Source organism: Triticum urartu, chromosome 5A, assembly GCF_056163025.1.
Source record: "Triticum urartu cultivar PI428250 chromosome 5A, HENAU_Tu73, whole genome shotgun sequence".
NCBI lineage: Eukaryota > Viridiplantae > Streptophyta > Magnoliopsida > Poales > Poaceae > Triticum > Triticum urartu.
This window is the reverse complement of record NC_141877.1, coordinates 425712656-425736634: the sequence shown is the minus strand read 5'-3', so window position 1 is coordinate 425736634 and position 23979 is coordinate 425712656. Positions and strand designations below refer to the sequence as shown.

The 23979-nt window shown below is 44.5% G+C and overlaps 5 protein-coding genes across 9 annotated transcripts; 1 reads left to right on the top strand and 4 right to left on the bottom strand.

Annotated features, from left to right (window-relative positions):
• The first annotated feature begins 1403 nt into the window (after positions 1–1403).
• LOC125509417 (HAD-superfamily hydrolase, subfamily IG, 5'-nucleotidase) lies at positions 1404–7491 on the top strand. The gene is made up of 13 exons (XM_048674392.2): positions 1404–1611; positions 1721–1873; positions 1981–2117; positions 2224–2373; positions 2624–2725; positions 3204–3368; positions 3563–3673; positions 4074–4171; positions 4509–4632; positions 5024–5113; positions 5214–5258; positions 6638–6958; positions 7129–7491. Exons 1-13 carry the CDS (start codon positions 1527–1529, stop codon positions 7156–7158), a joined length of 1611 nt encoding a protein of 536 aa, XP_048530349.1. The 5' UTR covers positions 1404–1526; the 3' UTR covers positions 7159–7491.
• Positions 7492–7814: 323 nt separating this feature from the next.
• Positions 7815–13668, bottom strand: GEX2 (gamete expressed 2). 2 transcript variants are annotated; one of them, XM_087526301.1, is made up of 14 exons: positions 12309–13668; positions 11903–12229; positions 11598–11804; positions 11378–11518; positions 10637–10963; positions 10422–10546; positions 9955–10172; positions 9637–9867; positions 9319–9554; positions 8916–9154; positions 8612–8771; positions 8358–8521; positions 8131–8222; positions 7815–7992 (listed from the first exon to the last, which is right to left on the bottom strand). In XM_087526301.1, exons 1-14 carry the CDS (start codon positions 13318–13320, stop codon positions 7887–7889), a joined length of 3585 nt encoding a protein of 1194 aa, XP_087382427.1. In that variant the 5' UTR covers positions 13321–13668; the 3' UTR covers positions 7815–7886. The 2 variants fall into 2 exon arrangements, with proteins under 2 accessions (XP_087382427.1, XP_048530348.2); XM_048674391.2 differs by having other exon boundaries at positions 9637–9864.
• Positions 13669–14552: 884 nt separating this feature from the next.
• On the bottom strand, positions 14553–17147 carry LOC125509415 (NAC domain-containing protein 54-like). Of its 4 annotated transcripts, XM_048674390.2 has the most exons (5): positions 15905–17147; positions 15478–15762; positions 15205–15241; positions 15020–15117; positions 14553–14931 (listed from the first exon to the last, which is right to left on the bottom strand). In XM_048674390.2, the coding sequence occupies exons 1-5, from the start codon at positions 16058–16060 to the stop codon at positions 14923–14925; spliced, it is 585 nt and encodes a 194-aa protein (XP_048530347.1). In that variant the 5' UTR covers positions 16061–17147; the 3' UTR covers positions 14553–14922. The 4 variants fall into 4 exon arrangements, with proteins under 4 accessions (XP_048530347.1, XP_048530345.1, XP_048530346.1 ...); XM_048674388.2 differs by having other exon boundaries at positions 15020–15241; XM_048674389.2 differs by having other exon boundaries at positions 14553–15117.
• A 247-nt stretch (positions 17148–17394) lies between these two features.
• On the bottom strand, positions 17395–18889 carry LOC125509414 (uncharacterized). Its single transcript, XM_048674385.2, has one exon. The coding sequence runs from the start codon at positions 18765–18767 to the stop codon at positions 17643–17645; it is 1125 nt and encodes a 374-aa protein (XP_048530342.2). The 5' UTR covers positions 18768–18889; the 3' UTR covers positions 17395–17642.
• A 2301-nt stretch (positions 18890–21190) lies between these two features.
• On the bottom strand, positions 21191–22134 carry LOC147971731 (uncharacterized). The gene has a single exon (XM_087526300.1). The coding sequence runs from the start codon at positions 22061–22063 to the stop codon at positions 21383–21385; it is 681 nt and encodes a 226-aa protein (XP_087382426.1). The 5' UTR covers positions 22064–22134; the 3' UTR covers positions 21191–21382.
• Between the last annotated feature and the right edge of the window lie 1845 nt (positions 22135–23979).

Genomic DNA, 23979 nt, shown 5'->3' with positions numbered 1-23979 from the left:
AACATGGAAAATATATTAATGAATTCTAGAAAAATTCCATGACTTATAATTTTTAGTGATTTTTTAAAAATAGTCATGAATTTGAATAATGTGCATTGCTTTTTAAAAATGCTTGTAAATTTAGAAAATGTTCATGAATATGGAAAAATATTCATGGAATTTTTTAGAATGTTCAGAATTTTGAAGAAAATATTTCTGAATTTGAAAAAGGTTCAAGAATTTTAATAATTTTCTTAAATTTCGAAAATAGTCATAGTTTTAAAAATATTCATGAATATTAAAATATGAAATGAAAACAAATATAAATATGAACATAAAATAAAACATAAAAAACAAGACGAAACCTTCTCCAAATCGAAAGGATACACCTACATGGGCAATCCCAGGACATCCGCGCCGTATGCTTGGAGTGTGAATTACGATAATAACTCTTGGGAGAAAAATAAAATTAATTCCATGACCAAAGAACGGCGTGCGCGTTACCCTGTAGTTACATTCATGCACGATATGAGAAATTGTTCAAGCGCACAGTTGGGTTAGAAGCGTGTTGGCAGCAGGACGGACACTCTCTTTTGGACTTCTTTTAGGAGAGTGGATGTTCTACTCTAGGGTATACTACACCCTCATTTGGAAAAATATATATGAAAAAACGTGATAAAACAAAATCTAAAAAATCTGAAAATTTGAGACATCAAACTATATCAAATGTTCGAGCATATTGCCAAATTTCAGCCAACATTTGAGGAGCTCTCACTAAAAAAACAATGCTCAAAGTGTGCACTTTGAGCATTGTTTTTGTTTTTTTTAGCGAGAGCTCCACATACACTTTGAGCATTGTTTTTGTTTTTTTTAGCGAGAGCTCCACATATGTTATTTTTGGGTGAAAAATTACAAGGAGCTCGAACATTTGATGTATTAACTTTTCAGATTTTGTTTGATCAATTTTTTTTCAAACTCGGTTGTAGTACACCCAAGAGCAGTGGCTACGTTACATTACAGCGAGAGTGAAGGAAAGTAGCCAGTACTCTCGAGTTTGGTAAAAAAAATCTGATCACAAAATCACAAAAAAAATCTGAAAATTTGAAACATCAAACCTTATCAAATGTTCGAGCTTCTTGCAAGTTTTCAGCCAAAAATAACATGCAAGGAGCTCTCACTAAAAGCAAAAACAAAATCATCAATGTTCAAAAAGTTCAGATTTTTCACTTTTTTTTTCCAAACTCGGGTGTAGTACACCCGAGAGTAGTGGCTACTTTCCGTTCTTTTAGCTTTCACGGTCACGGGCCTTGGCGTCGGAAAGTGTGGGGCGGTTCGGGCTTTGCACAGCACCGAGAAAAGCCCCGTGCCCACGTGGCCGACACGAGCCAACTCGCTCCCCCGTGCACCCGGTCCCGCATGTCAGCGGCGGCACCGCACCGCGTCACTTTTCACCGCCCGCAGGAAAACCAGCCTTCTCCCGCCCGCCTTATTGGCTCGCTGTCTCCACCACTCCTCTCCCCTCGCCGTCGACCGGCCGACCGACCGAGATGGCGCCGGCCGTGCGTCTCCGCCTCCTCGCCTCATGCCGCCTCTTCTCGGCGCTTTCCGGGACGGTGCCGCGGTGCCGGCGAGGTCAGCCTGCCCGTCACCGCGCTCCTGCCTTCAGCCCGTTCGACGTAATGCCGCTCCGCGGGATGGGGCTTTTACAACCCGGTGACTGGGTGTTCTCTTCTTGTTCCAGGTCTCCGAGGTCTGAGCACGCTCTCCTCGACGCTGGGGTCGGGCGCCGGCGAGGACGAGATCGAGCGCATCCGCCGCGAGTTCGAGGACGCCAAGCGCAACTACCTCAGCATCCCCGCCGCCATCAAGGACATGCCCAAGATGGACCCGCAAGGTCTGGCCGTTCGCTCCTCCCGACCACCGTGTGCCCCTGTCTTGTTGCTTTATTGTAATGTTTTAAAATGGATACTGAATTTGCTGGTTGGGTTCGCGGGGCTCCAGGCATTTATGTGAACAAGAACGTCAAACTGGACGACCTGCAAGTCTATGGCTTCGACTATGATTACACGCTGTCGCACTACTCCGACCACCTTCAGTGCTTGATCTATGATCTCGCCAAGAAGCACTTGGTCAATGAGGTTTGGCTGTTCCCGGTTCTGGATAGTCTTTTTATTGCATAGCTTGATTGGTGACCTGTGGGTATGTGTGCTGTGAGTGCCTGAATGGTGGTCATTCTCTGTGCAGCTGAAGTATCCAGAGAGTTGCTTGCAGTATGACTACGACAGCAGCTTTCCTGTCAGGGGCCTTTACTATGACAAACTAAAAGGGTGCCTTCTGAAGCTTGATTTCTTTGGTTCTATTGAGCCCGATGGATGCTTCTTTGGACGACGGAAGGTGAGGAGTTCACTAAACTTTCTATGAGCATTCACATGTAAAATGTAGGTTCTCACTAATGTGTCCATTCAAGCTTGGACATTGGGTCTAGTGGAACTTTAATGGTGCTGCTAGAATGTTAAGAATATGATTCTCCACCACTATTCATTTTGCTGATTCTGAAGTTAAGTGCAGACAAATGAACATTGTCTGTTGGTGATATATATTCGTCCTGGTGTTGGAAAATCTTACGTGGGTGTTTGTTGACCAGCTAAGTTCGACTGAGATAAAAGAACTCTACGGCACAAGACATATCGGAAGAGATCAAGCTCGTCAGCTTGTTGGGCTGATGGATGTCTTCTGTTTTAGCGAGGTAATTTTGAATTGATCCAAGCCCTCTCTCATATTCATTTTGTTCACTTCTTTTTATATCATTTTCTTGAAGTAGTAAAGCACTATCAGTAGGCGTTACACATAGCCTGAGTTAAGTAGCACACACACACGATATACTTTTGAACTAGCAAAGCACTATCACTGGTCAGTACACATATCTCGACTAAGTAGTGCACACACAATATCTCCCATGTAGTTAATGCTTGATGCATAGATGATGGATGTTTTATCTGTAGGATATTCATACACATTTTAGATGTGTCTGATAATTCTCGTTGGGAAGATAATTGTGCATGTCATTGTGAGTGCTCACCTCCCTTGCAAAGATATATTCCACAGTAATCTGCCCTAGGTCGTTTATAAAACACTGAGAGTTATCCTGCACTCAGTTATAGCTTCATGTAATATGCACAGCTTAATAACTGTTTCTGACAATAAAAACACTCTCATTTCTACAGGCATGCCTCATTGCAGATATTGTTCAGCACTTCGTAGATGCCAAGCTGGAGTTTGATGCTCCTTATGTATATGAGGATGTAAACCAAGCGATTCAGCATGTCCACAGAAGTGGTTTAGTTCACAGAAAAGTTCTTTCAGAGCCTCAGAAATTTCTGTTAAAAAATGTAAGCGGTACTGCATCTGATTATGGCGTTTGAATACTGCTCCCCCCCACCCCCCTCTTTGTAGCTAAAATCTTGTTCACTAACACTTTAACCTGATACTGTTTCTCGTCTTATGACATTCTTTTATGTGGTCATGTTTTTTTTAGTCAATGCAACTTTAAAACCATTGCCTCATTTCGTCTTGTGACTTGCAGAGCCAGGTGTTTCGTTTCTTAAAGACCCTACGAGAGAAGGGGAAAAAGCTGTTTCTTCTTACCAACTCACCTTTCTACTTTGTTGATGGAGGGATGAGTTATTTACTAGAGGTCCTTTCTATATTTAAATATGTTTTTTGTGCTTTCTCCATGCATAGTTTACCATTAAAATGAAAGATAATTCTAGTTGAAGTTGACAATTTGATATCCAATATTTCTGTTCAGTAGAAGAGAGTTTTATGCTGCCTTGACCCATTGAAGCATAGTTGTGATTGTGAAACTGTCAAGCCAATTTTCTGCATGCAAATTCTTCATTTGTTTCCATATTTCTTTAATAGCTTGTTTTACTACTACATCGTAGTTGTAGTGTATTTTGTTCTGCCATTCTCGTAATTTTCCTCATGAGACGGTTGTTCCAAATATGAAGGGTATCATATGTGATCTGTTTCTCTGGCCATTCTTCTCCATTCGCATATTGTCAACTTTACCTGTCCATTGGTTGGTTGAGCAGGACCAGCATTTTGATGGGAATTCCTGGAGGGAGCTTTTTGACGTTGTGATTGCGCAGGCAAATAAACCAAGTTTCTATAATTCAGACCACCCATTCAGGTTATGTGGAACATTTCTACACTACTGAAGAAAAATATTCATTTTATCCTTAGCAAAGAACTTCTCCCTCCGTTTCTAAATATAAGTCTTTTTAGAGATTTCAACGTGATCTACATACGGATGTATATAGACATATTTTAGAGTGTAGATTCACTCATTTTACTCTGTATGTACTCCATAGTAGAATCTCATAGTAGAATCTCTAAAAAAGACTTATATTTAGGAACAGAGTGAGTAGGTCTTAGTAGGCTGCATATTGATGCAAGTTGTTACATGTTCTGCACAATCATTCCACTCCCATTCTGGATTCCTAATTAAGTTTCCTGGCTATCTATAGGGTGTATGACACTGAAAAGGACACCTTAGCATTTACTGCAGTTGACAAGTTTCTGCCAAATGAAGTCTATTACCATGGATGTTTAAAATCCTTTCTGCAGATTACAAAGTGGAGAGGCCCAGAGGTTGGTGTTTCGAATCTGAAGAAGTATCAGTTTCCTCTATATATGTTCACCCAGCTTAAACTTCTGTCTAGAGTGACATTTTTTTCATGTTAAATCAACACAATATTTTTCATACATTTGCACATTTAAATGGTGATTTGCGTATTGCATAGTGGAAGCTGTCACATGATTTAGATTCATCTGTTACATTTTTAGTCTTTTTACTATGTTTCATGCTTAATCTAATTAGGTAATGCCATAACCTTATCATATTGTAAAGTTATTGCAGAGGCCACCATCGATAACCTGATCCCTTTCACACTAACACATGTTTACTCAATACTGACTTGTGGACGTTCTCCACATATGACACAAGTATATCATCTCAGGTCTTTTTTTGAACATGTGTTAGGTGATATACTTTGGTGATCATCTTTTCAGCGACTTGAGAGGGCCTTCCAAAGCTGGTTGGCGAACAGCTGCCGTAATTCGTGAACTTGAGGTAGGTGCAAGATTGCATATGCCAGTAGTCCGTGACGTATAAGCAGCACTATCTTTTTTCCAGCAATCTAACATATTAAGATTTTACGGCTTGACTTCAGGATGAAATAGGAATCCAGAATGGTGACAGCTACCGGTTCCAACAGGTCTGTATATAATATGCCTGTACAATATGTAAAGTTTCTCTTTCAACAGCATTGCTACTGTCATGCGCATGTTAGTCTAGCCCATTAGGGGCCGTGCACCATGGAAAGCAGCCTCAGCTGCTCGAGCTAGCGGCAACAGCAACTTGTTCGTCAACTCTTCGTATTAGCTGGTATCTTATCTCACTAGTTCATATTTTAGGATTGTTATTAAATTAATAGACTGACCTGTCTATAATTAGGAGAGCCTCTAGCTATGAAAGGGCTATTGTAGTCGTTGGCATTAGGCATGAAGATCCCTACCTAGTCAGCGAGTCCATAGTGTCATCTTTCTCCTAAGATCTCTCCTCTTCAGCCTTTCCTACACCATCTGGCCCTTTCCAATGCGGTAATTGCCCCAAAGAACTAAGATACATCACAGCTGTATAGTAGATTGCTCTTTTACCATTCTCCAGGCATGCGGTACTTGTTCACCCATGACCTGTTGTAATCTTTGTCAAGCTCTGTACTGAACTGGTTTCATTTTTTTTCTCCTGCTTAATATATGGCGCAGCTGCCAACTCCTCAAGAAAAATGTATTTTGAAGGGCCAATAGTCAGTACAATTCCTGGCTGGATTAAATAAAGGAAAACTTTAAGCCATTTGGATAAAAAAAATCTGAAGTAATACAGACCCTAATTATCATCTCTTTACACATAGTTCTAGATAAGATGCTAAATATCATATCTCAATAATTTTGTTATCTGGTCTGCAAAATAGTAGGTATATGCAAGTGTCTATTTCACATAGATTAGCAGTTAGATCCTAGTATGGAACGGATCCTACATTCTAGTATGTGATGTCCTCTAATTCATCATCAATTCTTTGAACTTAGCACTGCTGTTATTATCATTTGCAGTTGCAAATAACAGTTGTTCCCTTCCAAATTTACACCAAATATTTTGAACCTGTCATCAGAACTAAGAATACAACTAATGAATATCTATCAGTAAAACTAATAGGGTTGACTGTATCAACTTGTGGAATTATGTTTAGGAGGTTTTCATTATGGTAAATGTTTAGGAGGCTTTCTTAGGCAGTAGGTATTTGTGGAAGTTATAACAGCTGCCTGAAGTTTCATATGGCACTTGGGGAGTGTGGAGGTAAATCCTAAAGGTCTATCCTGCACTCCTACTGGTACATATCCTCTAAACATGGCACAGAGACAACCAGTTGCAGTGTCGCCCCACAAATTGGTCCATCAGAAAGATGGCAGTACTATTTTTATTCATCAGTATGCTAATTTATTCTAGTATTAATTATACAATTTCGTAGTCCATGTTATTCCATCCACTTCATATTGGTGCTTTATCAAATTGCCTGAAATTTATCCTACACTGCAGGCAAAATTAGGTATAATACATGATCTACTTGGGAAGGTTCATGCAACTGTGGTTAGCACCGAGAAAGGCCAAGTTTACAGAACATTGCTTGATGAGTTGAATGCAGAAAGGCGTCAATGTCGATCTGGCATGCGAGATCTGTTTAATAGTTCTTTTGGTGCAACATTCCTCACAGACACAGGAAAGGAATCATCATTTGCCTATCACATTCATCAATATGCAGATATCTACACCAGCAAGCTTGAGAACTTCTTGTCATATGCCCCTGAATCATGGCTTCATCCACCTCACGACATAAAGATCATGCCACATAATGCAAAGGTAGCTCAAATTCGCCCACTTATGTGGTGTTCACCTGTTCAGTTTATTTTGATATATGTTTAGAGAACTGGCTTGATTTTTAGGGCAGTTACATTTCATTTATTTTGATATACTGATGAATTGAGATGCTGCTGATCTTAGAATGATTTCTTGAACATTTCCTGTTCTAGGTGCCAGCGAGTTTGTTCAGCACCTCATAGTTCACTGTATCCATTTCTTGTGGAGAGCCATGGTAGTGCACTACACAGTGGTTTTTGTTTGTGGCCATGGGACTCCATACTGTCACTGCATTCAGCTAGGTTATGAAGAAACCAACACAGATTGGATCCAACTGAATAGGCCAGGGAGCAAATCAAGATGTGCCTATTCTTGACTGACGTAAGAATCAGTCTCCAAGTGAGTAGGCGATTCTTTTGTACAATATCGCTGTACAATATTGTTTCAACTATGTGTGTCTTCTAAATACATCCAGGCAACGTAACAACCATCTGTAATGGTTGTCAATAAAAATGTTGGCATATTCATTTTTTAAATCTGCTGTTGTTTTTCAAGATATGTAAAATATTCACCTATACTGCCATCCAGTGATCTTTGCCAACAGCAAGTAACTGACACTATCTCAATGTTGAGCAATCTACTCTTGCAATCAATGCTGTGCTTACCAGATTATTTTGAACTGGTAAGAATGAACTGTCACGACAGACAAAAATAGAAAACATCTGGTGATGGCAATTTGTACTAAACCTACCTTTCATGATTTATATGCGTGTGCAGGTTATTGCCAGTTTCATGAGCCTACCCTATAAACAGCCCCCTGCCAAACCAAACATTTTTTTTCTGCAGTGAGCACTGAGGATTGAACGAACAAGATTCAGGACTTATTATGTTTGGAGTTCACAGAAGAAAATTTGGATTCCATGCAAGGGTTCTACTTGTCCTTGTCTACGACAGGCTGATCATCTTGGTTTCCATCGTTTCTGATCCCAGATAACTGCTGCATTTCCAGTTCTTGCTGCTTCCATGACCTACAAGACCTGAAGGCACAAAGTGTATCAATTAGATCCTTTTTTTCATCCATTCCGAACTGCTACAGCTGGAGTCTTAAGACTCTTATCCGTTCCATAAATGCGCATTGCAAACTCCTGAATACAGTGCAAATCAACATTGCTTACCGCTGCCTAAAACCCGATCTGTTTCCACCCATGGAGAGCACCGCTGCAGGTGCAGAGCTATATCCAGCATCATCTGAGGGTGACGAACTCATCTTTTTTCACGTTGCAGAAGAACAACGACAGAAATCTTCTCAGAGACTTTTTAGACGATGAAGCTCAGAGTGATGATTGAGCAGATGCTACTTGCGCGGTGAATGTTTCGAAGAGGATTAGAGAAATGTACTCACAAGTTGATGGGACATGGTTCGTTCTGATGTGCGAACTTCATTGCCGGGGCGGCCTCTTGTTCGTTCAATCCTCAGGGCACACATGCATTTCACAAGGAAATACAGGAGAACCCCGCCAAGGCACAGCATTGCCAGGATCTCGATTGCGATTGCCGATCCGGTCACTGAAAGTATTCATCACAGTATAAAAATACAAGGATAGGAATGGTGTGCCACACAAGCCACAGCACCAAACCAAGCACAAAGAAACTCACAGATGGCTCTTGTTGAGTTCATTGCTTTCCTTTTGCTCAGCTGGACAGTCTTCTCTGCTTGCAATGGCCTTGACATCATCTCTGAACAATCTGGGTAGCACCCATAGTTCCCCAGGTCGTTTACGGTGATGGATAAGCTTGTGGCATGGCTTGGACCACCCTGCAAGAGAAAATCTCATATTTTTCTAGTTTCAATACCTCCATTTATAGCTCTCGGACAATCAGTCACTTAGTTAACCAAGAGAATTAAATCATGGGATGAAGAACGAATCGCCAAAAGAGTCCGTGAAGACGGGGTGTTTACTTGGTAAAACAGCCGGTGCATTGCGCTGTTGCAGTCAGCGACATCCAAGCGGAGCCTGATGCCAGTTCCTCTCAAGACCAAGTGATGTGCAATGGCCACATAGGTCTGAAGCGACTGCCACTGGTTACTGCCACCAGTCTTGAGCTCCGCCCTGCCGACGAGACTGGCTGGCAATGTCATCATCAAGGTTCCTTCAAAGACTTCCAAGGAGAGCACTAGCAGAAGGTGAGACCTGTTCCCTGCCACATGAGGTTATTTCTTAGTTACTTTAATTGTCTCCTAAGAACAATGTAAATCTGTCAGGCTAGGAAATAACATTTTACATCTCATCTCAAAATAATTAAGCAGGATAAAATCCATTTTTAAAACCATGGTTTCATACCAAAAGAGTAAGACAATGCACCTGGGTACCAACGAAGATCCGGTTCGACGATTGAGAACTCAAATGGATCTCTCTGCTTGTCAAAGATTTGATATCCATCTCTTGATTCTTTTCCACCCAAGAAAATTGATTTCGGAGCCAGTATAACCGGAGGATCATTGACCGGCTCCACGGTGACGTGTAACTCATCACGATGCCTACCATTCCTGTTCCTCGCATATAGCATTATAACATCATCTCCGTAGAAGTCTTGGTTTCTGCAAATGATGTCAGGATTTGAGATTCTTGTAACGCCAGGCCTGCTACAATACTAGCAAGATTCAGATTCTTGGCTAGTACCCGATATACTGAAGATATTTTAGCGCTCCATTTATTTCCTCCACCACCCCTTGTATTTTCAAGGCTTGGCTAGACCTGCCTACCCTGCTGATTGAAAGCGTATCATCTAATAGATGTTGAAGTTTCATTGGCACTGGAGCAAGAAGAACATTGCCGTGCTGCGCTCTCACTGTAACCGATATGTTCTCTGATGTGTCTGAATATGTCATTTCAATCCCCGGAAACCCGCTGCTGAAACATGGAAACGCGTGATCAGTTCAGAAAGCTAAGAAAAAGTACAAAAAATAGAGAGCATCTAGTTGAAGCAATGAAGCTTACCCAAACTTTGGGCTAATTATATCTTCTGTAACATGCAGTTGTTTGGGCAAAGAGATGAACTGAGGTGGTCTGCACAGAACAGATATGAACACTGTGCCACTGACAACGTTGCCATGCTTATCAGATACTGTGTATGAAAAGGAGTCGTTCCCAAAAAACCGTTCAAAAGGTGTGTAGCGATAGCCCGGGTTGTACTGTAGGACTGCTCCATGGAGTGGCTTCAGTAAGACGGAGCAAATTTACTATGCGATTAGAGTTATCAAACAAGAAAGTAATGGCACTATGAAACAACTGAAAATGTCACTCTTGTTGTAGTAAGATTGAACAATGACATTTCAAATCTAAGGAGTGTCACTGTACTTGTGTTTGTAACAAGTTTTCTTGTTTAAATTCCAAGTAGAACTGTTTAGGTTTTTTGTACGAAGGAACAAGTAATTAAATTACAAAAAGTGGTTTAATAAACTTACTGAAGATAAATTAACTACGTCAGCTAGTCCTACTGCAATGTAGTCATTTGACAAGATATCAAAGGAAACAGATTCATCCTCCCAAACTGAAATGTGATCTTCCCGAACTTCAGAGAAGTATTCGTCTGCAGGGAGGCATTTTCAGTTAGTCGACGCTCTTCAACATTTTTATGTTTTTATTAATGAATATATCATCCGCGCAATGGAAACTTTACCGGGAAGAACAAGGACCTGGAATGGACAAGGAGCCAGCTGCCTGCTGTCAAACAGAATGCACATGCCATATAAACCAAGATACCTAGCCACATAATGAGCAGTATATGATCCATCTCTGTTGTTGACAAATTCCCCCGCGGTGAAACTTGACGCGTTCATCGGGGCCGTTACATTTGCAGATGTTAGCTGAAGCCTCAGTTTGGGCTCCAGAGATTCCACTGGGTTCATGAATGAGTCGACAAGTCGAACGGTTACATTGTTTCTGACTGATCTTTTGGCTTTTGGATCAAACATTGGAGCGGTTGATAAAGATGTGTCAACTGCACCTGCAAAAAGGAAATGTTGTTGAAAGTCAGAGGTCAATCAGCATTAGAAAGACAGAAACAACCCTCGAGTTCGTCCAATGTGAGTTGCTTCAGGTAATGCTGCTGAAATTGTAAAGATACTTTCTGACTGAAATAACGTAGGTGAAGCTACTACGTTGTGTTTTTTCATAAAGGAAACGTTGTTCTGATGCAAAATTATTTGCATAGCCAGGGGCGAAAAAGGAAACAGACTTGCACGAAACGAAAAGTTGTAAAGAACAGTTACTGCATTATCATCGTATATGGGGTGAATGTAGAAGTGAGCTACTAGGATGATACATAGGATGGATGTGTGCATCTCCAAATCCAGAGCCTGGTGTTATTCTTCCATTATCTTAAAAAAATGATGACACATATATAGGAGAAATATACAACCTGGTGAGACTGTCATGTTATAGGGTTTTCCATCATTCAGCGCTATGTTCCCGCACAACACCCAAATTTCATACTCGCCGGCAATTTCAGGAGTATACGAGACATTGAAATTACTTGTTTGTCCATCCGTGGATATCGTCTCTGTAGATGGATTCAGCGTTAATGTATAATAATAATTTTGAACTGGAATTAGGAAAGATGGTTTTATACTAGCATTTACCATTTGGTTCTCTTACAGGTGTTATAACTGGGTTTACACCAGACGTGCCATTTCTGCTCAGAATCTGCACTCGCAGCATTTTGGTATCAATCGGAGAAGGGCTTCCATACTGATCCACCAGGTAAACCATGAATGATGATGGTGAGCCAGCAACAGATTGCACCAAACCAGAACCATTAACAATGCTTTTTGATCCGTCGCAATACCCTAACAATTTTCACTTATATATCAGCATCAGTTATATGAAACTATACAAGATAGATAGTCTTCTCAGAAGAAGAAAAACAAAGAAGCAAACATAGTACCTACAAAGACATGATACACGTACACCGTATCGGAAAGCCTCTGCTTGAGGTGAGTTTCAAAGATTGTGAGCACAAACTCCCCGGGCTCCACGACGTCGAAGGAGAGCCACTGGATTCCCTCGGCGACAGCTTCGATCCGGAGCCCCCCTACCGGGACCGACAGCCTTGAGGCGCTCTCCACCACCGCAGCATCGAATGAGTGGATCCCCGGGACGAGGTTTCCGAACGAATCCCTCTGGTTTATGAAGATCTCCAGCTTGGAGAATATCTGCACGGCGTTCGTTCCATGCTTCCACTCGGCCGTGCTTTTCGCAATGTCGATGAGTCCTGCAAGAAGTTGCATCTGATTTTGAAGTGCCTGCAGGCGTTGTGAGCGGCAATGGCGAGCCAGGTTAGGAGGACTGACCTGGCTTCACTGTGAGCGGCAATGGCGAGCCGCGCAGTTTGGTGTTGTCGGCATGAACGTGCACCAGGAAGTCCCCGGCGAGAGTCGGCACGAACTCGATGCTCATGCACGCGTCCTCCGTCCAGCCGTTGTACTCGAGGCCCGAGAACTGGACGGGCGTCCCGTTGACGTAGGACCAGGACACGGCGAAGTACCAGTTGCCGAAGGGCATGTCGGCTCCCCGCGGGAGGCCGTTGCCGAGCGCGTCCCTGGGGAAGACGGACACGAACGCCCTGGACCCGGCGGCGACGCGGCCGCCGCCGAGGTGCGTCCAGGAGGCCAGGGAGGCGGACGGGCTCACGTCCCGGGCGGCGACGGCGAAGTTGAGCGTGTCCACGCCGAGGAAGAACCGCTCCTCCTCGAAGAGCGCGACGAAGTCCCCGGCCCGCAAGGGCACGAGGGTGATGTTCCAGGACGGCAGGTCGCCCTCGAGGTGCACGGCGACGTCGGTGAGGTAGCTGGTGTTGCCGGCCTTGTCGCCGTGGCCGTGCAGGGTGACCTTGAAGGCCGCCTTGCGCCGCACCTCGGAGACGTTGGCGTCGGGGATGTAGAAAGAGGTGATCATGACGGTCGCGGTGTCGCCGGCCCGGAACGACCCGTTGTCGTCCACCCATCGGAACATGAACGCCGGCCGCGGCGTGATGGGGTATTGCGGCCATTGCTCCTGCGCGGCCGTGGGGCGCAGCGGCGCCAGGCACAGGAGGAGGGAGATGGCTAGGATCGGGCGCGGCGAGAGCGCGGCGCGGTTCGCCATGGATTTGCTTCCGCTTTGGACGTGGAGGGATGCGTTTCGTTCGGTTGCTGGAGATGGTCGTGGAGGGAGGGAAAGAAGAATGCGGCGGGGAGTGCAACTGCAAGTGCAAGGCGGCAACCGCCGGCTGGTGTTGCGTGCGAGGGGGCGGGCAGTACCACCGTAACCGTAAGAGTCCCTGCATTCCAACTGGCCTTGGTGTGTCTGTGTACAAAGAAACATACTCCAACTGGCCTTGGCGTTAGTGCAGCATACCCGGCTGTACAGGAGGAGGGCATGAAGAGGTTGATCCTTGGCCCCGATTCTCCACGGCGCCGCCGGCCGATGAAATCAAATCCAGCTACGCACGCACTCACCAGACAGATCCACGAGCGGCCGTTGTCTCTCCCTGCCGGCGAGCACAGGCAACGGTGAGGGCATGGACATGTATGCCCACCTACTACCGACGAGGAAGGAAGGAGGCAGGACCTACCTACTATGTACTCCCTCCGTTCCTAAATACTTGTCTTTCTAGGCATTTCAACAAATGACTACATACGGAGCAAAATGAGTGAATCTACACTCTAAAATATGTCTACATACATTCGTATGTAGTAGTCATTTGAAATGTCTAGAAAAACAAATATTTAGGAACGGAGGGAGTACTTGTTTTGTCGGCAAGCTGTCGCCGGAGCTGCGACGGGGACGCCATGATCACCAAGTCGCACGCGGAAGGACCACTACTTTCATTATATATGGAGAGATGCTGTTGCGGTGTGTGGTGGAAAGAAGGAGGGCGGCGTGGTCCATGGCTACCGTGTCATGGATCGATGAGCTGGCGTGATCCATACCCTAGATTAGATTGATGCCTCATTGTGTTCTCACGAACACTAGTAACTGCTTCTATACCCTAGATTAGCACGCGAAAAAGGGCTACTACTTGCAGGACGCGAGGGAAAAGGGCTTCCAATCGATTCAAGCTATTATAACTGCTTGTAATTAATGCTGCCTTATTTTAAGGTATACTCTTCTTTATAGGAATATGTATGGCAAACCAATACTCCCTCCATCTAGAATTACTCTTAGAAACGGAGGGAGCAACCCTTAGGAACCTTTTAACTTTTCTTTTCTTTGATTCTCAGCTTTTAGTGTTTCTTTGATGGCATTCTCAGCTTCTAGTGGATCCACATCCACTCACTCAAAATGGATTTTTCTTGACTTGTCATTCCGGTGTCAATTTGTTTCTTTGCAATTCATTGATGTAGTCACTACTCCCTCCGTCCGAAAAAACTATCTAGCACTAGCTTGTCATTTGATGGACAAGCCTTTTCAAACGGAGGGAGTACTAATATCTTCTCTGATGATGGTTCATGACAAGGGCGTCCTCTTTTCTCTTATTTCATCATTCCGGTGTCAAATTTGTTCACAAGAATAACATGTCCTGGTTTATTCATCCATGCATTTCCAAATCAACATAGAATCAAGCTCTTGGGAATTCATATATTTTACACCATATGTTTATTCCTTCCACGACATAAAACAAAAGAAAATGGATGGTTCCACAACATAGCTCAATCTATATATCTCCTCTGCTGGAAAAGAAATAAGGAACCTAATTAACTATGCCGATGAATTCATCCATCCATGCTTGTACTCGCCGACGACGTCCTTATCTTCAGCAACCAATTTAACGGAGATGATTGCCCTGAGTGTTGGCTGCTACTAACAGGAGGCTATGAGAACAAGAACATGTTTTGCGCAACCGTCACAGAAACCAAGTCTTGCAGCATCGCATCGACCCCCTTGTGCATGTCAATCCTCGCTTCCACGGTTGCCCGGGATTCGTTATGTCCACTGGAGCAAAAACACAACTTCCCGTCAGCACAATTAGCCAAGAGAGTAATCAAGTTAAGCCAGCAACCTCATCAGAACAGATATTAACATGTTCAGAAAATTGAACAGACTGCTGAGGAGCGGATGGTTCCCGAATAACTATGGCAGTAACCCAGGCAGAACTTTCGACCTGTGAATCCTCTACACCTGACGATGGTGCAAAAGACAAGATATAAGTTCCAACATCTAAATTCTCCCATTCATTTCCATCAAAAGGAGCCCTATATTGCTCACCAATCCTTGGGCCAAGCCCACTGAGTACATAAGCATCCTGAAACAAACAAACGACAAATATATTTGAATAAACTGGCAGATAATTTGAAAGAAATACTAGGATCACAACTTTCTAACTAAATATAAAGGCAACTTATCACATACAATTTCAGCCACAAGCAAAAGAGCATGCCTCAAAACAGATTCCAGTATGGTAGAATCTTTCATATACTGTAGTGAACAAACTTCAAAAAAGTGAAGCAAACAAAAACATCAGATAAGAGTTAGCAGTACCTTTGAGAAACCAGTAGACACCAAGGTTTCATCTTCCATTTTGTATTCATACATTACCCAATCAGTCCTATTGCCTTTGGGTGCCTTGCCTTCATGAAAAATCAATGTTTTCTTCAACCCAACAATGCGAGAGTTCAGGTCAATAGTTCCGTCTTTTCCACTTGTTTTCCAATAACCATTCGGTGTGGTACGGTTCGTCCAAGACCCTTTAGGATTTTTTTTGTCATGGGGGCAAAAGAAGAACCACTCAAGATCTTTGCTCTGGAGACATGATTTATGATTTATCTGCACAGAAACATAGAAGGTCGCGACAAAGGCAGGAACCAAATTCAACCAAAGAGAGAGCATTACAAGAATTCTAGATTAATTTGCAACTCATTTGGGTGCAATCATTAAATAAAAAAAATAAAACAATAGATGAAATTACCAGGAGGTCCCAAGGAGCAAATTTGTACAGCTCAACCTCTGAGATAGCTTCGACAAAAAGTTTCTTCCCCATAATCTTCCTTTTCAAGTAGTAAGAAACAAACTCAACATCAGTTGGATGGAAACGAAAGCCAGGCGGCAGGCAAGTTTGAGACATCACCGGAGTGGGTTTCTTTTGCTCAGTATCAACAGAAGAACACAAGAGGTGAAACACAACCAGAATTGCTTCACCAGATAATGCAACTAACAATACCAGTAAATCAGGGAAATATTAAGTTTGCCAGAAAGTTGAATGCTTCTGTCCTCAAAAGACAGAATCAAGGCTACAGATCAACCAAACTTAAGGAGAGAGGAGCTCAAAAGAGAACAAGCAAGAACCAGAGAAGAGAGCATCAGAAGATTGCAGTGTGAGCAGAGTAGGACAGCTCATGTTATAACAACTGTTCTGAAGGGAGGATCGAAAAATTGATCCAACCGAAAGCTGGAGGAGACACAACTGATGGGAAACCAAGCTTGGCAAGACTCAAGGAAAGCAGTACACCAAGGACTCGAGCGACAAATATTTCTGAACTCAAATGAGAGAGTCTTGCCAATTAAACCAACTACCACTGATCCACATGATAGGAAGTATTCACACAAAACTCGGAATTTTATGCAATATATGAACCAGAAGTAGCATGAGAGGAAATAAGGGGATGATGCCTCGCTGACTTCAAAAGACATGAGTTATTCAGATCAAAAACCTGCATGAGATTAGAAATCATGACAGAAAGGAAAAACATATGCAACAAATGAAAATACAGAATACATATGTTCCATGTTTTATCCAGATCAATGAGGTATCTTCCCATCCAACTAACTAAAGTCCAGGAAGCAAAGAAAAGATTGCCTATAAAGAAAGTGGATTTTACAGTGTACACAACTCGCAATGAAATACTAGCACATTAACAAGGTGTATCTAACCTACACCATGGCTTTGAGGAGGAATAGAATCACTTGAATTTATGATACTTCATAGGCACAGATGATATTAGTAACAAAACAAAAGTAATCTTTCCCACAAACGAAAAAACTACGGTAAGTTTCCTAGAAGAAACGGCAAGGGTGGTCGGTGGCTTTTCTTAACAAGGTAGATAAGATCCCAACCATGTGTAGTGTACAATCAATCGATCAGGCGAAAGAACATGGTTATTCATCCAGTATGTGCATGTACATATCTCCGGCTAATTTATTTAGTGTTTTTTCTGCTATCTATGGTAATTGGTAGAACCAGTTATTATTTCTCTTTTGAAGTATATACTGGACGTTGTTAGTGGCAGCATACATCAATCATCCTTTTCGTGTTGAGATTTAGTTGGGGGATGATTAATTAATCTAGCCTAGCTGAGTACTCCCTCCATCCCATAATATAGATTGTTTTGCAAGCTAAATCAGCTTGCAAAACGATCTTATATTATGAGACAAAGGGAGTATAAGATTGCAAAAAATAAATAAGTACATATTAAAGTATATATAGGAGAACCTACATGTACTATTAATACAACGGGTGGAACATACACTCTAAAGTTCGGGTCAAAGGCTTGCACCTAGATGGCAGGATTATACATTTGACCCTCCACCAATTTAGTTAGACTCAGCTCCTTAGAATCGAAGCCACACACACATAGATGATGTCCAAGTGTAAATATGAAGCTTGAGACAACCATACATTATTAATACTGCAGTAGTCCACGTCTTAATCATTTGCCATGTCCAGATCCATACCCATATCCATGACCTTCACCGTAGCCCGAACCAGCCCCATTTCCATAACCACTACCAGAGCCTTCACCATAGCCTGAGCCTGAACCAGAGCCTTGGCCATGACCTTCGCCATATCCAGATCCTTGCCCGACACCACTTCCTTGACCATAACCTTCGCCATGGCCCTCACCGTATCCGGATCCTTGCCCGGCACCACTACCTTGACCATAACCTTCGCCATGACCCTCACCATATCCAGATCCTTGCCCGGCACCACTTCCTTGACCATAACCTTCGCCATGACCCTCACCATATCCAGATCCTTGCCCGGCACCACTTCCTTGACCATAACCTTCACCATGGCCCTCACCATATCCTGATCCCGCACCACGTCCTTGACCATAACCTTCACCATGTCCCTCACCATAACCCGAACCAGAGCCTGAACCTTGTCCATGGCCCGAGCCGGAACCCTGTCCATATCCAGATCCTTGGCCCTCGCCTTCGCCTTTTCCCTGCCCCTGACCATAACCGGACCCCGAACCAGCACCTGAGCCAGAGCCTCCACCCGAGCCTGAACCGGCACCAGAGCCAGAAGCTCCACCATAGGCTCCACCCGAGCCTGAACCAGCACCAGAGCCAGAGGCTCCACCTGAGCCTGAGCCTGCACCTGAACCAGCACCGGAGCCTGAGCCTGCACCTGAACCAGCGCCAGAGCCAGAAGCTCCACCAGAGCCTGAACCAGCACCAGAGGCAGAGGCTCCACCTGAACCTGAGCCAGCACCAGACCCAGCATAAGACCCCCCACCAGAAACTGCACCCGAACCCGCTGATGATGCAGCGCCCGAACCAGATCCCGAGCCAGACCCCGAACCAGAGGCTGATCCCGACCCTGATCCAGACGCAGAACCAGACCCTGATGCAGAGCCGGCACCACCAATGGCACCACCAATAGCACCACCTATGCCAATGTTACCCCCTATATTAACACCTGTACCGGTCTTGAAGCCTACACCACCAAGGTCTAGGCCTAAGTCCTTCCGGGCAATGCGACCCTCGGATGCCAAAACAAGTGCGGCAAGCACAACAATGCCAACCGAAATGGTCGTCATTTGTCGCATTGTCGCGGAACCTCTAAGAACTAGGTCTTGCTTCTATGTGATTCAAATATGTTCTGCTACTGGCTTGCTTTCTTGCCTACAAGGCTGTGCTTCTCCTTGTCCTTGGTATGCAAACACTGGGAACAATGCCGTGCTATTTATAGGGTCCAGAAGTGGGCTTTCGCAAATGTGGTTTGGCCTGCGTCTTCTTCCTTGGTGGGAAGAACTTGTGGCTGTGGCTTACTGCGCGGCCGAATTCGCTCGGGTAGTGGCGCGCAGTGTGTGGCCGGCGGTGCAAAGGGAGTGGAGACGTGAGGCCTCGTAGCGCGTCGGGGTGACACGTTTCAAGTGCGCCGCTGCATGCATTGTGTGAGAGGGAATATGGTTGCTGCACTGCGTACGTGAAGTTGACGTGACCTGCGGAGATTTGGTATAATGGAGCAGCTTTTTTGTTGATCAATGGGGGATTCCAGAAGCTAGCTAGCTCTGCCGTTTTATCTTTTAGATGGATGCATGATGGTTGTGGCTACTGGCTAGTGGTGGATGCGAGAGCCTTATCAGCCAGCTTGCTAGTGCTAGCGCTAGTCCTTTTCATCTTTGGATGTCCATGTCCATACTGTCGACCTTGTGGTTGACTTAAATTAATCTCAAATTTTGCTCCTTGGATTATTACACTTATTATCATATTGCCGGAGTAGTGAGAGGTTTACAGTGGGCTGAGCACGAATCATCTGCTGGCGATAATGACTTATGGTTCGGCTTCACAATGAGATATGTCACACTCATTGGCTGGCACGGAAGGAGGCTCTAATTTTTCGATTTAAAATTACGTGCTAGTCATATATAATTCGTTGAATAAAACTAGTCCTTTCAAAAAAAAAAAACTATGGGTAGGTTGGCTGTCTTGATCTTAATTTATAGATAATCTCCATCAACTCTCTCTACACGGGTCACCAAAAAAAAACTCTCTGCATGTGAGCTTAATTGTGAGATAAATATATACCGTTGACTAAGTGAACATAAAATAAAATAGTAACACTAAGTGTTTCGGACGCGGTCTTGTCATTATCTTCTACTACCTCTGTACACTAATATAAGTTGTTTTTGCAGTTTAATTTAAACTGTACAAAGTCCTACATTAGTGTATATATAGAGTATATCTAAATAGCTAGTCCTCACTAATATATTTCTCTCAACATACAAGTATACCACCTCATCATACACCATATACGGAAAAAGATCCACCTCAACATGTAAACATGCATGAGAGTTTTCATTCTATTATGTCATTTATATTTAACAAGTATTTATAACTATACATTGATCAAAAACAATAATTCACATGTATTTTCAGTTCTAGTTCTCATATTACCTCAAATATCTATGTTTCACACAATCACATTTATTGCAAAACATTCACGCAACAACGTATGGGCCATCATCTAGTCCATAACAAAAAAAAAGAACTTCACTAATTATACCTCGTCACTGAAATGCCGAATCAACCAAGTATTTCATGTGTGTAAACACCAAACCACGTGCGCCCTTAGTCCCTTAGGAGTCGATGATAAGCATTAGTAAATAATTGTTGTAGAACTCAAACATAATTTGTTTTATCTTGATGCAGAAATATGCTCCATATGTTTCAAAATATACTCCTTCCGTATCATAGTGTCAAAAAACGTCTTATATTTTGATACAGAGGGAGTATGTCCTATAAAATTTGTCCAAGTCAGAGATTCTGAAGGTTGTCCAAATTTATACAGAAAAAAATTACAACTATATATAAGATATCAATAAATACACCATAAAAACATATTTCATTGTATATTTTTATTTGGTTTGTTATTGTAGATGTAAATTTCATATAAACTTCTTTTTATGAATTGATTTCCTATATAAACTTGGCCAAACTTGGAGAGCTTTGACTTCGGACAAAACTTGTAGGCCTTATATTCTCAGACGAAGGAAACATCACCCATTATCTAAAAAAATGTGCATGCAAGCTATCAACAATTATTTGTGTGTTAGCTAATACTATTTACCGAAAGTTGGACCTTATGTATTTTTCTATCTTTACCATACTACATAATTTAATAGGACATTCTAAAGTTGAATATGATTCATCAGAAACACACATATTATATATATATATATATGTGTGTGTGTGTGTGTGTGTAAATCTATATATATAGATTTATACATACGCCGTAATACTCGGTGGCAATATCATAATCTTGATGCTATTGCAACTAGGTGAGAGCCCATGGTAGAGTATTGGTTTAACAAAGAGTGAAGTCTCAATAGTATATATTGGTGCTTGGCTAACTACATAAGGATACAACTCTGGTGTTCAAGTTAATGTTAGTAGGTCATGCATCGAACATAATTACTCAAGAGCCCAAGCATGAGAATATAATTTAAAAATTGGAAAACAACATGCATTTGGGATTCATCTAGGATCCTTTATTCAAAGCATGCACAAGTTTTTATATAACCAAATTGTTTAATCTTTATCAAAATTAAATACATCAAATATCATTTCCTTCAACATGGTCGAAATCACTATGTATGTATGGCCTTGCGGGTAGAATTAACATAGTATTTAGAGAATAGTGTCTTCATCCTAGCTCGCGTCAATGGTGGCCTTGCACTCTTCTGGCTTCGGAACCTGCTTCTGATCCAGCACTAGAGCTTGCACTTGAACCTGCACTTGATCCGGCACTTGATCCTGCACTAGAGCTAGCACCTGATCCAGCGCTTGAGCTGCTTCCCGACCCAGAGCCCGAAGCCGAAGCTGAGCCTGACCCTGAACTCGAGCTAGAGCCACCGGTACCGCCACCTAATCCAATACCGAGTCCTGCCCCAAGCCCAAGCCCACCCCCTCCCGAGGTTGAGCCTGACCCAGAAGCCGATGCCGATCCAGAACCAGATCCTATGCCTGGAATTGATCCAGAACGAGAGACAGATGCCGAGCCCGACCCATAACCGGAACTAGAACCACCACCACCACCTACACCAATACCGACTCCAACACCAAGTCCAAGACCTAGACCACCTGACCCTGAGCCCGACCCCGAACCAGACCCTGAACCAGAGCCCGACCCTGATCCGGAACCGGATCCCGAGCCCGAACCCGAGCCAGAGCCGGAACCACCTGCGCCCACACCACCACCCAAGCCGATATCAACTCCAAGCCCACCAAGGCCGAGGTTGAGACCAAGGTCCTTCCGAGCAGAGCGGCCCTCACCCACCGGGACAATTGATGCACCAGCGACAACTACAACTACGAAAGCAATGGCCTTAATGCAAACCATTGTGCCCGCTGCTCTCTCTAGTCTCTATCTCAACAGTGAACCAGTGAGTAGGTGATTGTGAACTAGTGATGATCGATGCTGAGTTCGACAGACCTTCTGGGAATTTATAGGTCGACGAGAGCGAGAGGCTGTGCGCTTGTGCTACCGATCTACCGATAAAGTCCGTGGTGGCGAAGTGGCGTGGTTGAATCATCCGCGTGTATGCTCCAGATTAGCCTCCGTGCATGTGTGGCCAGGGAGCCGTGCCTTTTTCCATGAGAATCGGTGAGAATTCAACGCGGCGGTCGTGCTCCCGGACGGCGTGTGTAGTGGGCGGCCGGGTTTAGTTGCTGCCGGTGAGCTATTCGACCGTTGGCGTACCACAGCTGCGGCTGCGCGACACGTCCCGGCGTCGAGAAAATCATGAGACCGTCGATGCTGATGGGCGCGTAGAAAAGTTGGCGCTCGTGGGCGCCGTGGCATGCATCTGCATACCGCATGCGCTCGCCAAGAAAGTGGTCAGCGCCTATTTAGCGGCGAGAAATTAGCTGCGGCTGAGTGGTGACTAGCTGAACGATGTCAACCATATATATGCGAGTGCACAGTACTGTATGCTACTACAGTAATACGTGCAGAGCGGATGTAATTGTCTGTCGACGTGAATGCTTCCTTCGAATATTCCTTTTCGCACGATCATTTTTCTTATCCACATATCTATTATCAAAATTCACAGAAAGTACAAAGCACCTCAAACATAATAAAAATTATATCGAGATTCTGAGACCACCGAACGACCACTATCGTCGTCAAAACGAGTCACCGCTCCCTAAAGATCAACGATCATTTTTCGAGAACACCTCAAAAGGTGCAGGGGGTTCCTGCATTTCATTAAGAAGAAGAGAGTTGGTCTAGTTTATAAGAAAAACCGAACCCAAAAACCTAACATTCACGGCTAATCAGGGATAACCGAAAGAAACACACGCCGACCCCAGGGCCGCGCTCCAGCCGAGCCGCCGGCTTCGTCACCCAAGCAATCCATAGCCGACACCCAACAACCAAGACCGAAGCCGCCGCTCCAGCATCCACGCCGACCCCGAGGCCGCGCACCAGGCGAGCCGCCTAATTTGCTGCCCGAGCAACCGGAGCCGACACCCTACAACCATCTCCGGAGCCGCCGCTCCGACGTACAGACAGAAACCCCACACGCCGACCCCGAGGCCACACACCAGGCGAGCCATCAGCTTCGTCACCCGAGCAACCGGAGCCGACACCCAACCATCATATACGGAGCCGCCGCTCCGACATCCACGCCCACCCCGAGGCCGCGCACCAGGCTGGCCAACGACACTGCCACCCATGTGACCAATGCCGGCACCCCTCCAATATGACGAGATCCGGAGCCGCCGCTCCGACTTCCACGCCGGCCCCAAGGCCGCGCACCACCCGAGCCGATGACTCTCCCAGGCCAAGACCACTCCAGAACGATGCCTCCACGAAGGACCGCGACACCGGAGCGCCACCATCATCCGCTCTAAGAACTGGAGCAAGGGTTTCCCCTGGAGTGTGAGAGAAGAGGTCGAATGCCCTCGAACGACGATGCCTCCAAGAAGGTGTGCGGCGCCCATAGGCGTCGCCGCCGCCGGCTTCGGCCAAGGCCAGAGCAAGGCTTTCGCCCCGAGCAGCCAAAGGAAGCCCTTCCCTCGAACCGGCACACGAGAGCCACCGCCTGCCTGAACCACCACCAACCTCCAGAGCCCGGAGCCACCAATCAGAACTGACCACGTCTGGTCAGATCCGAAGCCCCGTGCAACAGCAACAACCAACCCTTGGCAACCGTGCGTGGCACGGCCCGATTAGAGCGGGCCGCGTGCCTGGCACGGCCCGATTAGAGCGTGCCGGGCCTAGCCCATCACGTGCCGTGCCAGCGTGCTTGCGGT